The sequence below is a fragment of the Helianthus annuus genome, chromosome 4 (assembly GCF_002127325.2).
Source record: "Helianthus annuus cultivar XRQ/B chromosome 4, HanXRQr2.0-SUNRISE, whole genome shotgun sequence".
NCBI lineage: Eukaryota > Viridiplantae > Streptophyta > Magnoliopsida > Asterales > Asteraceae > Helianthus > Helianthus annuus.
The window spans coordinates 59,428,797-59,444,574 of NC_035436.2; the positions used below are offsets into that span (position 1 = coordinate 59,428,797).

At 36.1% G+C, this 15,778-nt stretch overlaps 3 protein-coding genes across 3 annotated transcripts; 1 reads left to right on the forward strand and 2 right to left on the reverse strand.

The window, feature by feature from the left end:
- Window positions 1–1,485: 1,485 nt before the first annotated feature.
- Window positions 1,486–3,828, forward strand: LOC110936573 (DNA-directed RNA polymerases II and V subunit 6B). Its single transcript, XM_022178980.2, has 6 exons — window positions 1,486–1,653; window positions 1,752–1,785; window positions 1,871–2,049; window positions 2,132–2,183; window positions 3,402–3,469; window positions 3,566–3,828. Exons 1-6 carry the CDS (start codon window positions 1,619–1,621, stop codon window positions 3,633–3,635), a joined length of 438 nt encoding a protein of 145 aa, XP_022034672.1. The 5' UTR covers window positions 1,486–1,618; the 3' UTR covers window positions 3,636–3,828.
- A 3,078-nt stretch (window positions 3,829–6,906) lies between these two features.
- Window positions 6,907–8,311, reverse strand: LOC110933482. Its single transcript, XM_022176702.1, has 2 exons — window positions 7,912–8,311; window positions 6,907–7,556 (listed from the first exon to the last, which is right to left on the reverse strand). The coding sequence occupies exons 1-2, from the start codon at window positions 8,309–8,311 to the stop codon at window positions 6,907–6,909; spliced, it is 1,050 nt and encodes a 349-aa protein (XP_022032394.1).
- A 783-nt stretch (window positions 8,312–9,094) lies between these two features.
- LOC110936572 (RNA-binding protein 42) lies at window positions 9,095–14,390 on the reverse strand. Its single transcript, XM_022178979.2, has 6 exons — window positions 14,040–14,390; window positions 12,467–12,644; window positions 11,504–11,601; window positions 9,746–9,842; window positions 9,418–9,503; window positions 9,095–9,342 (listed from the first exon to the last, which is right to left on the reverse strand). Exons 1-6 carry the CDS (start codon window positions 14,274–14,276, stop codon window positions 9,289–9,291), a joined length of 750 nt encoding a protein of 249 aa, XP_022034671.1. The 5' UTR covers window positions 14,277–14,390; the 3' UTR covers window positions 9,095–9,288.
- Between the last annotated feature and the right edge of the window lie 1,388 nt (window positions 14,391–15,778).

The window sequence follows — 15,778 nt, forward strand, 5'->3', positions numbered from 1 at the left end:
TGATGTTTGGGTTTTTTGGCGTTTATAAGGTGAATGGGATATATGAAATATGGCGTTTGGGTTTTTGTGTGTGTTTTTAATTAAAGGTCTGAGATGTTGTATATATAGGATTTTTTTGGCGGTTCTTTTAAGCGGGATTTTACTCTAATTAAGTTTGGCGTTTTATATATATTGGCGTTTTTACTGGGGGGTGGGGGTGGGGGAGGGGGGTTTAGGTTTTTTTTTGTGGGGGGGGGGGGTTAGGTTTTTTGGGGGGGGGTGTGGGGGTTAGGTTTTTTTAGGGTTTTTTTAGGTTGTGTTCACATTGGTTCTCGCGGTTCTCGCAATAAAGGTGGTTCTCGCATGAACCTTACTCTATATATATATATATGTATATATATATTCCAATTTTGCCCCTTCTTTATTAAAAGTCCTCTCTCCCTCATTTTTTTGTGGTTTTGAGTAAGTTTTTTAGTTTTCTCACATTTAAATAGTTTTCTCATGATCCTCTCCCTATATATACGTGTATGTGTGTATATCCTTATGGACATATCACACTTTATTTTGTGGGTTTTCTTTCGATTACGATGACGAGTGTTGGTACCGTAACGAAGCGTATTGATGTCAACCAAATACCCGTCGCGTAGCATTGAAGAATCACACTGGTTATATTTATATAGCTTTAAATAATTTAATCATTTAATCATTTAATCATTTAATTTATGGATTATAAGCTTTAAAGTGATAACATTATATAATGTAAACATAAACATCTTACTTAGTTACTTAGGGGATCCGGAGTGGATAGCTTTTACCCCATGATGATCATTTATCACGAGTGAATGTTTCCCAAACACCACCGCCACTAAAATGTATAACGCGTGAATGTTATAACGTGTGGCCACAATCACGCGTGATTGTTTGAGTTGTTCGAGGGAAATTGTTGGGTGTGGCGAGTGATGGCCATTTCCACTAAAATCCATCACTAGTGATGGAATAAAGCTCGATGACGTGGCGGAACTTGATTGGAAGTTGTGAGTGAGTGATAAGTGATGAGTGATGACCACCCCTACCCACCTTATAATCGATCAATAAAATAATTAACATCTTTTAGTTCTTAATGACAACTAAAACCGTATAATCAACATGGCTTTCAACTTCTGATTTCTCAATGATATTTCCAAGTTAGTTTTTTTCACAGTTTTCCGCCCTGCAGCAACACAAAGGTCCTAATACTAGTTTGTGTTCGTTTAGAACGTTAACGAACGATTATAAAGAAACACACATATGTTCATTTTCTTAACGAACGAATATGAACAAGAAGATCCGTTCGTTTAATTGTCCAAAACCGTATTTCCTGTTCGAGTAAAGTTAACCAAAGAACATGAACATGCCTCCATTCTTATTCATCCGGTTCGTTTACATACCTAGTCTTCCTATCACATTAAATCTCATGATTAAAAAGAACCGGTTTAAATCCCCCTCATCCATCAATAAAATCCGGTTAACAATCAACAAACCGGTTTAATCACTCTACAGTCATCTTTATAACCCTAAAATTTCATCAATCAAAAACCCACCTTCTTCTTCTTTCTTATTCCGATCAAAAAACACACAAAACCTTCATCCCTGAACAAAAATGGCAGACGATGACTACGAAATGGACGTCGGAGGGTAACAAATCAATCCAATTTAATTCCCGCAACCAAATTTTCAATTTTTTCTCAATTTTTCCCAATTTTTCCATTTTTTCATTTTTTTTTAATTTACAGGTACGAAGACGAGCCAATCGAACCAGAACTCGATGTAATCAACACGTATTCAGTCTCAATTGAACACATTCACACGAAAGCTGTGAACTTTACTTATAGGTTTTGCACAATTATTGCAGGAAGGTGTTGAGGAAGATGTTGACGGGGAGAACAAGGATGAAGATATTCCGGATCCATTGTTGGGTGAGAATGAAGAGAAAGAAGAAGGTGAAGGTGTTGAGAAGCCCAGGAAGACGATTAAGTATATGACCAAGTATGAAAGGGCTAGGATTTTGGGTACTCGTGCGTTGCAGATAAGGTGTTTGATGAAATGTTTTGTTGGGATTAGGATTTTTGGTTTGAGGGCTGGAATTGATTTGGTGGGTGTTTGTGTTTTGCAGTATGAATGCTCCGGTGATGGTTGAGTTGGAGGGTGAGACTGATCCACTTGAGGTAATGGTTGTTATCCGATCGGTTTTGAGTTTTTGTTTGGTTAAAGTATGGTTTGTGTTGAAATAATTAGAAGTTGTTGTCTAGTACAGTGTTCTTTTGCATCACTTTAGATAGTTTTGCTCATTTGGTATAAGATAATTGGTTTCGGTACGTGTTTCGTATGCCCCTTATATGACCATGGGTCCATGACAGCATTGTTAATCAAGGGTTGAAAACGAGTAACTTCTTGTGCTAATAGACATGATGTCTTTACATTGGTCCGTTAATAAATCCTTTAAATAGCTAACATAGGAGAGTTGTGGCTATCATCTGGTCACAGATTTGTTTATTTTTGTGTCATCTATATAAGGCCTTGATCTATCGTTTGCTTCTCTGAAATCTGATTCTTGCTCTAGTTCTAATTCTATTGGTCAGGCTTCGTCCACTTTTCTCAGTTCCTACTAAATTATGGTCTAAATTTGGATTAAAAAATGGTTAATGAGGTGGAAAAACAGGCGGGTTAGGTAATGGATCAAAATGAGTAATATTAATGTGCAGGCTGAGCCAGCGGCACAGCACACAATTCAATAAATACATTGTATCAGTTTGTTTTGAGTTGAATGTATTAATAACGTGTTAAATGTGATTGCAAAGACTATATTATTATGAAAGTAAATCAATTTTTTTTATCAAAGCTATTTAAGAGGCTTTTATGCATTCTTTGGATAACTTTTAAGCTGTTTGGCACTTTGGCTCAAACTAATCCTTTTGCCTAACTCATTCCCTATCTGACCCGTTATATATACAACATGCCTGTATTTACACATTTTTAAGTATACGGGTTGAAAATACCACCCCTGTCCAGTTCCTAACACTCAGACTCAAACCTCAATTTTAGTGGTATTTCAAACTGGATAGTTTTTCATGTTAGAAACACTGGAGATGCTACATGTCTGATACAGTTTGTTAGGTGCATTTTTTGTTCTTTATAAATAGGGTTTGGAACTGAAGTAAATCAAAGCTATCTAGAAAGTAAAATTTCCAGTATGTTTGGGTGATTTTGAAACCAAACTCATTCAACCCGTCTTGTCTACTTTTATCCATATGATCAGCTATTAATAAACTACATCCCAATCCCATTTGAATTTTGTTAGTTTTACCCTTTTTGACCCATTAGCAATAAAATAAAAACCTCTTGAATGAAGGACCAATTAAAACAAGTCTTGTTTTTTTTCTTAGATTGCTATGAAGGAGCTTAGACAGCGGAAAATACCCTTCACCATTCGCCGATATCTACCCGATGGAAGGTAAAATTTTTATCCTTTACTTACCCTTACAACTTCAATCATGATGTATTGTGTTTTTTTTTTTATTATTGTTATAATGAGAGAATGTCATTTCAGCTATGAAGACTGGGGAGTTGATGAACTAATCGTCGAGGATTCTTGGAAGAGACAGGTTGGTGGCGAATAGTTTGTCCACCGCACCCCTCCACTGCTTGAAATACTCTCGAGCGTGTTTACGGTCCTCACCACATGGGTTTGGTGGATAGTGGATACCACCAGTCTTGTGATATAATGTTCAACTTCTTTGTGCTGTGCGTTTTATGAATATGATTTATTTTGTTAAGTTGTTATGTGATATAGACGATCTCCATTAGCAGGCAGGACGTAATTCAAACGTATAGGACATGTTGACCAAGCCATTTCCCAAGGCTTTTAGGCACACCAACTGGACAGGTTGAACCGGCAGACTAAACCGGGATGTGACTAGACCAGACATACAGCGTTCGGTCTAGTCACTAGTTTTACAATATATAAATCGTCCGTTTCCTTTTTGAATCGGTCCAAACCCACCTAAAAACTACTTAACCTCCCTAATTACTTTCGAGTTTTTATTATTTTTCATCAACGGTTTTGGTTCCCTTCCCAGTAGTACCTAACTCATAGAACCTCTGATCTATAAAGTAATGCTGGTGACCTTTTGATCTGATAGGGTTAGGGGTGTGCATGCCTTGTTTAGGCTCGTTTTGGGTTCTAACCGAATCATAAACGAGTACTTCGGTTATATTCTGAATGCAATGATCTGTTTTGGTTCTTAGCCGGTTCAGTTATTGGTTTTGTGGCTAAGGTCGGTTCAGTTTTCTAGTTCTAGGATTACTGGTATATGAGCCGCTGACCGAGGCTCCTTGGTTTTTCATTCAACTATTAACGCGGGGTGAAGAAAAGCCGCGTTTTCCTTTTATAACACGGGATTTAAACAAGCCGAGCCACTCATGAAGCTACATTCTTCTTTTAAAGACATACGAAACATGATATTTTCATTGAAGCTTTCACTAGCAGCTTGCTTGTTTACACCCCTAAATACGACATAATATCCTTTGATTCTTTTCTACCCAATCCCGTCTAAGTGATATCCGAATCTAACCGATTCTGGATGCTATTGGACCAGGAAACCATCGATTAGAGGATTTGATTCAAACCAAGTCTGAATGATATTCGAATCTAACCGATCCTGGATGCTATTGCACCAGGAAACCTCCGATTAGAGGATTCGAATCTAACCAAGTCTAAATGATATCCGAATCTAATCTAGTCTGGATGATATCCAAATATAACCGAGTCTGTATGCTTTTGGACCAGAAAACCACCGATTTCGTTGTAGTTCTCAGAGAGCAGACAAAACTGTAATGAAGCAATGGCCGTCTTACTGTTCCTACATGAAAAATGGTTCAAGTGTTGCCAATCCAAAATTTAAAACCAAACAGTTGGTTATTCGTTCAGTTAATTTGGTTGGTTATGGCCACGGGCCGGTTTTTTGGTGTAGCCTATGTTATGGGTGGATACTATGTATAGATGTACAAACATATAAAATACCTGAATGAGCATACCTTAACGTTTAAAATACAAATTGCAAATGTAGACCCATTTAAAAAAACTGAGGTATACATCAACCGGCGTCATCTTAATCGCATGAATTAAACATCAAATAGTACAATGAGGTGAAGCTATGAATGTATTCACAAACCATTGATTGGATTGAAATTTGAAACCGAGTGTTCCAGTCTTGGCTCTCAACATTTATAAAAGCCTGTTTCGGTGTTGTCTGTCATTAACATGCTCCAAAACCCACTCTGATGACAATATTATGCACTAATAGTCCGTCACTATGATGGTAAGAGTGTTACTTAATCGACGTGGCATCTTAACATGGTCACATTTCACTTGAATAATAATACTTGAAAGTTGAAACTTCCGGTTGAGGTTGAGCGTATTTAAGTTGTGTTAGATACGTGATTGGTGTCAACTTGATGTGTGTTACCTATAGATCTTGTTGTCAACAATATCCTTATGCGGCATGTCTTGTACACCTAAAACTAACTCATTATAACAAACATAACAAGTAACGTAGATAAGTAAATGAACTAGAAATACCCCAAATGCCCAAACAACTCGGGTGAGTGTGCAACTTCTCTTGGGGTTGGCTAAAACTAACCCAAGCCCCTTAAATTTTCATCGGTCTCCCCTTTGAAAATATCAAATCAAGGGTCTTTTGTTTTTTAGTTAAAAGAGGAAATATTACTGATGTGACAAGTTGGATGAGGTATAACCAGTCAGTCAAACGGAGGGTGAGGTACTTGTAGCACTACTCACTCTTCTTCCATTGGAGAAAGGCTCGAATTGTACAAACAAAAAACTCAAAAGGAAGATAGCATCTTACAACAATAATTAGCATAATATTCTTCCAATTTTTCGTGGACTAAAAATCTCACACTATGGCATAGACAAACTCAAAGTGAAATGCAGCTTCATATCGACAAACGCATAACATAAAAAATAAATAAAAAAATAAAGTAGCAATTGAATATGTATCTATTTTGAATCCCGATTGTTTCCACTTTTAATTTGTATCATAATCAAGATGATTAGTTTAGTTAAAAGAAAATTCAAAGTTTAGGCAGGTGTCTGTGGGGTGTAAACGAGTCAAGTTGCTCTTTGATTACTCGATATCAACTCACTAACATTTTGAACTAAGCGTAGCTTAAACTAGTTTGAGCCCAAACTCAAACTTTTTTTTTTTGAACGGCCAACAAAACTTTTATTCAAAAAACGCTAACAAGATGCTAGCACGCAAAGTCCGAGAACAACAACCGAAGAAAAAAACAACCCGACAAAACGATAAAACCAACCCGAACACTATCCCATCTTACTTATGTCAAATCTACCCCAAGAGTCCCACGTCATGTCCGACATCTTCCCCCGATTTGTAATCCACATGTAACTCATAATCTTGATCTCCTCAAAAACATGCTGAACCACAACCGCCTTTTGATTATGAATGAGATCGTTTCTCGCTTTCCATAAGCTCCAAAAGGTTATTAACACAACCCCATAAAATGCCTTCTTTGCCCGAACATTAGTTATTGCTGTCTTGTAATAATTTAAAAGATCCCGCACATGGAAAGCAAAAAGATTTGGAACCTGACACCACCCAAAAACCACCTGACAAACCTCCATAGAAACCAGGCAACCCGTGAACAAATGAACAACCAACTCCATGTTTGTATCACAAATGCGGCAGTAAGGTGTTTCGACATGAATATTCCTCCGAGATAATGCATCAACAGTCGGAAGGCGATCTAGAAACGCACGCCAAGCCACTATACCCACTTTCCTTGGTACCCAATTACACCACTCATAAGACGCCTCCGGTATAACACAAGTTGCCTCAATGATAAGTTTCTTTAGCGAGCTGACTTCAAAGCATCCAGAACCACTAAACTTTGCAGTCCACGAATCCGCACCATAGTGGAAACAGCCGAAAGAAGAAGCAGCATCTCAGCATACTTGACCTGCTCCACATCGCTAAAAACTGACCTCCTCCATTCCCACTTTAGTTGTGTACCCTGCAGCGAAGACTGGACCCTATCCGAAACCAAGCAAGACTTGTTTTTCTCCAAATTAAACAGCAGAGGATACAAATTCTGCAGTGTATCATCGGCTATCCACCAGTCTAACCAGAAATTAATACCCGTTCCACTCCTAAGGTTCGCTTTTATCAACTTATGCGGCTCCATATTGAAATTACCCAATAACCTCGAGACACTAGCGATTTGTTTCCATATCCCACCTAAAGATAGTTTAACCGGTATACAATTCCATCCCCTACCACTACCATGGATAGACCACACTACCTTTCGCCAAAGAGCATTTTGGTTTGTTTTAAACCGCCACCACCATTTGGATAAAAGGCTCAAGTTCGCATCTCTAAGTGCACCCAACCCGACACCTCCATATTTAACCGGTGAAACTACTTTATCCCAAGCCAACCAATTCAATTTGTCAACGTCTTCCGTCCCTCCCCAAAAAAAACTTCCGACGAATCCTCTCAAGACTATCAATTACTTGCAAAGGAGCCCGAAACAATGAGAAAAAGTAAAGCGGGAGCGAACTCAATACCGACTTAAGTAAGGTGATCCGACCACCATAGGATAAGCACTTAGATTTCCAAGATGACAATCTTTTCTTCACCTTTTCTATAACCGGGTCCCAACTTTTCACCAAATTCATATTCGTCGCTATTGGCACTCCTCTACTTTTCACCAGCTTTTCACCAAATTCATATTCGTCGCTATTGGCACTCCTCTACTTTTCACCAACTCTTCACCTTTTCTATAACCAGGTCCCAACTTTTCACCAACTTTTCACCAAATTGATATTGGTCGTAAATGGGAACCGACCATACGAACAGTGTATAGCCGTAGCTAAATTCATAATCTCATTCTCCTCTACTCCAACCCCATAGACACAACTCTTGTTAGAACTAATTCTCACACCCGAAATCAAATAAAAACCCCTTAAGAGGCGCCTCAAATTTTTCGCGTTAGCAATGGACCATTCCCCACAAAACACTACATCATCTGCATAAATAAAATGAGAAATCAACGGGCCACTACCTCCCACTTGGATACCATGAAAAACACCAAGGTGACATGCCCTCCTCATAATCCGGGTAAGTGCCTCCATAGCAAGAATAAATAAGAAAGTGGATAGTGGATCCCCTTGACGAAGACCCCGTTGACACGTGAATTCAAACGTGAGAGACCCATTCACCAAAACAGATGCTCGAGAACTCCGAACAATAGACATAATCTAACCACACCACTTAGAAGAAAAATTCATTTGAGCCAAAATATCTTCTAAAAAAATCCCATCTCAATGAGTCATAGGCTTTCTCAATATCAACTTTGAGGAAAAAACCTTTAAGTTTTGACTTCTTCAACCACGCAATAGTCTTGTTCAAAATTAAAGGGCCATCCAAAATGTTTCGCTCACTAATGAAAGCGGTTTGCTCCTCCGAAACAAGGCGAGGCATCATATTTTTTAACCAAGTAAAGAGCTTAAACTTGAGTTCACATATCAAGCTTTTAACTAAGTTGACTCTAATTATAAAAATTATGGTTAAAGATATATAAATTAAGTCGGCTCGCTTACGCCGACGCCCACCGTCGCATCTTTTTTAGACCAAAGTTGACATAATATACTATTGTTTTAAACTTTGTCGGTCAACCATAAACAAAGGCTCACATTCAAATAAAACCAAAATAAATTATTAATATACATTCAAACCTTTTGTTTTATGATATTTGTCTTTAAACTATGTAAATTATTAAATGATAAATAAAATAAACCGTATAGTCAAAGCCTGATATTTTGAGGGTGGAATAAAACTTTAGGACCAATAGATCCTAGCTTCAATTCTTATAAGAAGATTTTCACATATTTTTTGGGTTTCCTCCTTAATTGCTATAGATTGTATAAGTATACCGCTAAACAAGAAAAAATAATTGTTGATAAGAAATAAATGTCACATTCAACCGTTTAAAAAAAATAGTTTACTTAACCGAAAAAAAAAATAAGTTTTACCTAAAATAAAAATAACTTAAAATTTTATCACGATGAAACAATAAAAAAATCTAGAATTTTGGGGAATAATATGTAGAAGGATAAAATCCTGACACTTGAAAACATAAAAACACTCTATGAATCTTAATTCAATACAAAAGGCTTACAAAACATGCCATAATAGCAAAAACATATATGTTCATTTTCTTGTTTAATGATCCTCACTTGTGCAAGACACTTTTCTTCGGTAGTTTTGTTTTTCTCTGGATATGTTTCTGCAATAGATAGTACATAAAAAAATTAGTCATGGAGCGGTAGCGAAAACGATGTTGAAAGCAGATTGAAGTAACCTTTTGTCTCTCCAAGGCCTCGACGTCTGTTCTCTCTTTCCAGTTGCTCTTACGTAGTTTGATTGGCCGGTTCCCGACGTATTTTCCTATTTGGTTAAACAGGCCGATTCAGGTAGTATTTTATTAATACCAGATCAAACTGCTAAAAAGTAGGAAAAAAAAGCCTTCTAAAAAAGCAGGTCAAGTGGGTCGATTTTTTTCAAATAACACCTCCTAAATCGTTGGTTATTTACTAATCAGTTGTAAAGTTGAAAAAAAAAAACTGAAATATTCATATTGTGTGTGTGTGTGTGTGTGGGGGGGGGGGGGGGGGGGGGACAAAACTTACCATTCATTTCTTTGAGAGCAGCAGCAAGATCAGATGGGTTGGAAAAACTGACAAATCCATATCCTTTGGTCTTGCCTGTTCGCTTATCTCGGACAACCTAACACCAACATCATCATATAATCATAAAAGGAATGGATTAAATGACGGGAAATGAGTACAAAATACAGCAGCTTTAGAAAAACGCACTCAAGTCTCGAAAGGAAACAAGCTATCAGCAAATTAACAACACGGATGAAGTAGAATATTGCAGTTTCATCTTTACATTTCCTTGTGCCATACCAACGAAAGTTTTAATTTGTTGGCTTCTTTAAATCGAAGGGTATTCTAGACCATTCAGCAAATACTTATGGAAGTAACTATATCTGCCAGAATAAGCAACCTCCTCTAACATGCTCTCTTAAAGCACCACCCAAAACCAAAAAACGAAAACTAACGAGAAACAAAACCAGCCCTATATATATGAGGACCCACGGCCGTTGTCGGCATTAAACATTCCGATGTGTTTTGAGAGCTTTCAAGGACAGATCAAAGATGGATGGCAATATGGCATGATGCCCAAAAGACTCCAACTACAAGCATTTGGGAAGACCGGATGACGAATCATATAACGCCTCAGATCCCCCAGAAACAAGCATGCAGAAAAACAAACAACAATCCTTAATGAGATTTATGACTCAAGAACGAACACTCATAAGACAGATAATGACTAAAGAAAATTCTAGAAGAATGTTCTTTCTTAAGAATCATCCGCATTGTTGACAGATTCTGAGAATTGAGATTGTAGAGCACTAGAAATTGGGACCCACATTTCACCTCTTAAAAATCACTTGAATATTGAGATTGAAGACAAATATAGTCCCGTCTATGGGTGGCAAAAATGAGAAGGTCACGTGGGTTAGGTAACAAGTCAAATATAAGTGTGTTATGAGAATACTTCTTTACAATAGATGTCACAAATTTTGGTCAAAGACTCAAAACTGCAAAGGGAAAGGTGAGATTAGGCTGGGGCAATTTTCTTTTTTGTTCAAATTTAATTTAAATACTAAAACTGAATTTTGAGTAGATGGTCCACATCAGCCACAACATTGGCGAGCCACATCGACACATAGCAGGTGCAAAAAATGAGTTTCTGAACTGGAATTTAATTGAACTCGTGCGTGCCCGCATCCTGCGGACACGAGTGCAGCTCCGAAAACCCCAGGCCCGCGTGTGGGGCAGTTTTTGCACCATTTAACCTTCGTTTTTTTAAGTGGTCCAACCACAAGAGGCAACAGGTGTGAAATACAGCCTGAAAAAAAATGGTCCAAACACAAGAGGCAACAGGTGTGAAATACAGCCTGAAAAAAAAGGGTCGCTAACTTCGCTATACATCGCTAACACCCATATAACGACACTTGGTCGCATGGCTACATAGCGCGCTATAGCGGTCGCTATAGCCGCTATTAACAACTATGTCCAGGACACACAACTACCATATATCAACTTGGTATCAAAAACAAATTTCAAAATGTCTGGTCTCAAAATTCTATACATGGATCAACCAATCAATAGTGCTTTGGGTCTTTAGGAGGCCTTTGTTTGATATATATGCTCCCAACTGAAGTGTTATACTAGACAATTATATAACATCAACTACCTATTTACCACTTGGTTTAAATGGGATGTTATGTTTTCTGCTCATTTAACCTACACTATACTCCATCTATTCATATCGATATTAATTAAATAGTGTATACATAAGTTTTGAAAGAAACTGACCTTAGCCATGTTGAATGAAGGAAATCGCGTGAAAGCTTTTGAAAGAACATCATCATTCACTTCATTACCAAGATCCCCACAAAATAGACGATAATCATCTGCAAAACATCACTACAATCATGAACAAGATGCCATCTCTATCAGCAAAGTACATAAAAAAAATAAACCATCATGAAAAATGTAATGCCAAGCTTCCATACTTAGATGCATCCTATAGCTTCTCATAAAACCAACTATACATATAAGTATGTATAGGAGTATAAACTAGCTACGTAACTTGTGAAAATTTATATGATATTATAGGCAACATAGAAGCACCTCTCTAGCCACCTAAAAAAACTTGGATTCTATTCCACATTCCTGTCAAGAAGCACCTCTCTAGCCACCTAAAAAACTTGGATTCTATTCCACATTCCTGTCAATAATTCATCTTCTAAATGCCTAATATCTCAATGACAAGTTAATGCCTTCACAAATAGATAGTTGTCAATTTCTTTATGAAAATTTTGTCGCGCTCATACAGTCATACCCAAAAGTTTAAAAAAAAACATAAATTAATGTGTAAGAACAATACGGATGATCACATATTAATAGATAAAATAAAACATAAACTCAAAAAATCTTGCTGCTGATATCAGGGGTAACCAACTAATTAGCCTGAGAAAACCATCAAAGTTTCAAAAAAAAAAAAAATTAGAAGGTACCGAAAATCCCCTAAGATACCCATTTTCAGGTGTAAAGTCGAACACAAAAGTGAACATGGTCAAAAGATATCGACGCATGATCATGTTTTCTGGAAGGTAACCGAGATAAATTACCTTAAGTGAAACTTCTATTAAACTGGGTATCTTAAACTTAAAAATTTTGAAACTTTGATGGTTTTTTCTGGCCTTACAAAGATTGGTTACTTTCTTTTATGCAATTAGCCATAAAATAATAAGTAGTAGTGTAACTGAACCATACTTTCTGGCCACTCTGCAAGTGTTGGATCCTCCCAAGCTAGACCAGCTGCTTTACGCGGTATTGCTTTCTTCTTTACCTCTGCTTTATGCTCCACTTCACTGCTTGCCAGTGCAGCCTTCACACTTTCTAGTGCTTCAGGCGTAATCGTCTGTGCGTCTCTTTGAAATAGCTGCTGTGCCTGTTAATTAAAAAAAAAAAACATTTTCTCTTAATTTCATCTTTCAAGTTGGTAAATTACAATATATTAGATCACAAACTGTAAGCTAATGTTATACTGTTTTGTAACTTAATAAAAATATTAACTTCGCTTCACTTGGTTGATAAATTAGTCCCATAATCAATTCTCTTTTTGACTATCCCCTTATGATTTTGCATTTACATCTATTCTAACACGCCCTGTTTGCGGTGTGCGCATATAATGTGTATATGTGTGGGCCCTCGGGGGGCAAAAGTGAAATTGCGCTAGTTTTAACGTTATTTTACAAACTTCGTGAAAATAACGTTAAAAGCGGCAGGCGTTTAATCATGCATCATGTGGTGGCGTCGCTAGCCGAAAGACAAGGGTGTACATGCACTAATCGGCCTTTGTCCCGATTGCTGAGTGTTATGTGCCTTACGTAGTTATGTCCAAGGCTTGATGCAAAACTACTATCGAGCCAGGGGGTCTCACTGGAAGCAGTCTCTCTATTCCTACGGGTAGAGGTAAGGTTGTCTACATCTTACCTTCCCCAGACCCTACCTTAGCTTTGTTATTGATGGGATTTACTGAGTATGATGATCATGATGATCATGATGATGATCTATTCTAAATGTTTAGGAGAAGATAAATACTTCCTACGGTTACAGAAAAATGCAACACTTACTTTCAGCCAGCAACATTAGGACTTCCATCGCCTATGCCATTAACATGGTTTAAAATCTTCTGATGAAAAAGTTACAAGAACAAATTTCTAAACGCCTAAGATTCAAGGGCGGCTATACCGTACAAAAAAAGCCACGCCGAAGCTTATGCTACCAGATTTAAGTTTTTTAGGGTTTCACTATGTTCCACTCACATTCAATTCTTCCTCTCCAATCACAACTCTCTCATTCTCTCAAACTTTCTGTTGTGATTCTGTGATTTTGTGCCTTCTAGAAATCGGACACCATTTTGTATGTCACTATGTCATCATATTCCTACGTGTTGGAACCCTAAGCAATTTTTCGAAAACAGCCTGATTTTGGTATCCTTTGAGCTAGGAATGAGATCAATATTGGTGCGTACCGAACCAGCATCATACCGCATAGCACCGATACCAAAATTTAGCTAAAACCAAAACCAAATACCGTACGATATATGTTCAGTCGGTACGGGTACATAACCGGTATTTTGTACGAAATTTCTCATCCCTACTTTAGGCCCCAAAACAGATTGAAATGTGCTCAGATTGATCTAAACTACATTATACTAAGGCTATAGTCTAATAAAACTACTATCTACACATTCTTAATGAACCGTAAATTCCTAATTTCCTTGAATATAAACCTAACCCTAAAACATGAAACAATAATAACTGTGATCGACAGAAACTACCTGTTGGAACTGCGGAAAGTAGACTCCGGGAACGGAAGTGGAGGGAGCAGAGTAGACGGGCGGCGGAGCGGGGTACGGAACCACCGCGGGCGGCGGAGGAGGAGGAGCAACGGCAGAAGAATAGGTTTGCGATTGTTGAAGGTGAAAGGGCATGGGGAAATAGGAGCCGTTGCTGTTGGAGTATGTGAATTGGGATGAAGATGATGATGATGCTGATGAATTCGGTGGGATTGACATCTTGTTGCTGATCGGAAGGCGAGATTCAGTTGGGAATTGAAGTGAAAAATTAGGGTTCTTGTTTGATAAATGGGGGATTCAGAATTTGGGGCACCGAATTGGAAGAGGAATAGTACGTTGTTAATTTATTAGTTGATTTAATTTAATTTAGAGTCAAGGTTGAATAAATAAATTTTATATATAAATAACAAAACAATATAGATCTTTAGAATCTTATTTATTGTACGTGTTAAATAAATATAATTTTATATATTAAATAATAAAAAGTTATATCTATAAGAACTATATTATACGGGTTGAATAAATATAATTTTTTATACCAAATAAAAAAGTTATATCTTTAAAACCACGTGTATTACACGGGTCAAATAAATGTAATTTTGTATAGTAATAATAAAAAAAGTATATTTTTAAAAAACCACGTGTATTACATGGGTTTAATAAATCTAATTTTATATACCAATAATAAAAAGTCATATTTTTCAATATACTAATGGATAATACTCGATACGCGATGGATATGGTGATTCTGAAAATGGTTCTTGAAAAGAAGATATGTTATTCAAGAAACAAATTAGCATATATTTGATGAAAATAAAAATATTTCATATATTAATACAAAGTTTGGTTTTCGTGATAAATAAATTGTTTTATTTAAAAATATCTTAAATTAACAATTTAAATTTTATAATAATATTTTATTAGAAAAATAGAAGAATGGTATTCAAAATTTAAAGTAGGATGAAATTTAATATTAGTTCATAATTCATTTATTTGTTTAATTAATATAAGATAAGTTTGGAAGTGAGGCGAGAAAATCATAAAATAAATGCTTACAATGAATGATAGGTGTCACGTCTTTAAAAAATCTCTTTTATGCGCATTATACACCAAACAATAAAAAATTACATCTTTAAAAATATGCGCATTACATGGTTTGAATAAATGTAATATTCTGTACTAAATAATAAAAAAATATATCCTTAAAAATCCCGTGTACGAATTAAATAAATGTAATTTTATATATCAAATAATAAAAAGTTATATTTTAAAAAACCTCATGTTTTACATGGGTCGAGTAAATGTAATTGTGTATAGTGAAAATAAAAATATTTAATATATTAATACAAAGTTTGGTTTTCGTGATAAAATAGATTATTCTGTTGTTGCAAAATTTGTGAACGAATTCTCAATAAATTTAACTCTTTGTTTAAAACTCCGTAAGTTGTTGCAAAATTTGTGAACAAAGTCTCAATAAATTTAACTCTTTGTTTAAAACTCCGTAAATGTATAAATGATAAATAATATTAGTTAATTTTATTTTAAATTTTGTAAAATTTATTTGATACCAAATTAACAAAACGTTCAAATATAATTAATTCAAATAAATAGTATTATAAACGAGGAAGAGATTAAACTAAATAATAATTATCCATAAGATATTAAACTAATAATATTTAGTAGGAGTGTTATCTATAATATAAGATATTAAATTAAATAAT

Bases quoted from the DNA above. Each gene is read 5' to 3' on its own strand.
- LOC110936573 (XM_022178980.2), top strand. From the start codon at position 1,619: ATGGCAGACGATGACTACGAAATGGACGTCGGAGG. The intron at 2,050-2,131 runs GTGTTTGATGAA...TGTGTTTTGCAG, and splicing joins ACTCGTGCGTTGCAGATAAG to TATGAATGCTCCGGTGATGG. The intron at 3,470-3,565 runs GTAAAATTTTTA...ATGTCATTTCAG, and splicing joins CGATATCTACCCGATGGAAG to CTATGAAGACTGGGGAGTTG.
- LOC110933482 (XM_022176702.1), bottom strand. From the start codon at position 8,311: ATGTCTATTGTTCGGAGTTCTCGAGCATCTGTTTTGGTGAATGGGTCT. The intron at 7,557-7,911 runs GTTCGTATGGTC...AGTAATTGATAG, and splicing joins TTTAGCTACGGCTATACACT to TCTTGAGAGGATTCGTCGGA.
- LOC110936572 (XM_022178979.2), bottom strand. From the start codon at position 14,276: ATGTCAATCCCACCGAATTCATCAGCATCATCATCATCTTCATCCCAA. The intron at 12,645-14,039 runs GTAGTTTCTGTC...TTTAATTAACAG, and splicing joins ACTTTCCGCAGTTCCAACAG to GCACAGCAGCTATTTCAAAG. The intron at 9,504-9,745 runs GTAAGTTTTGTC...TTAACCAAATAG, and splicing joins TGCTCTCAAAGAAATGAATG to GAAAATACGTCGGGAACCGG.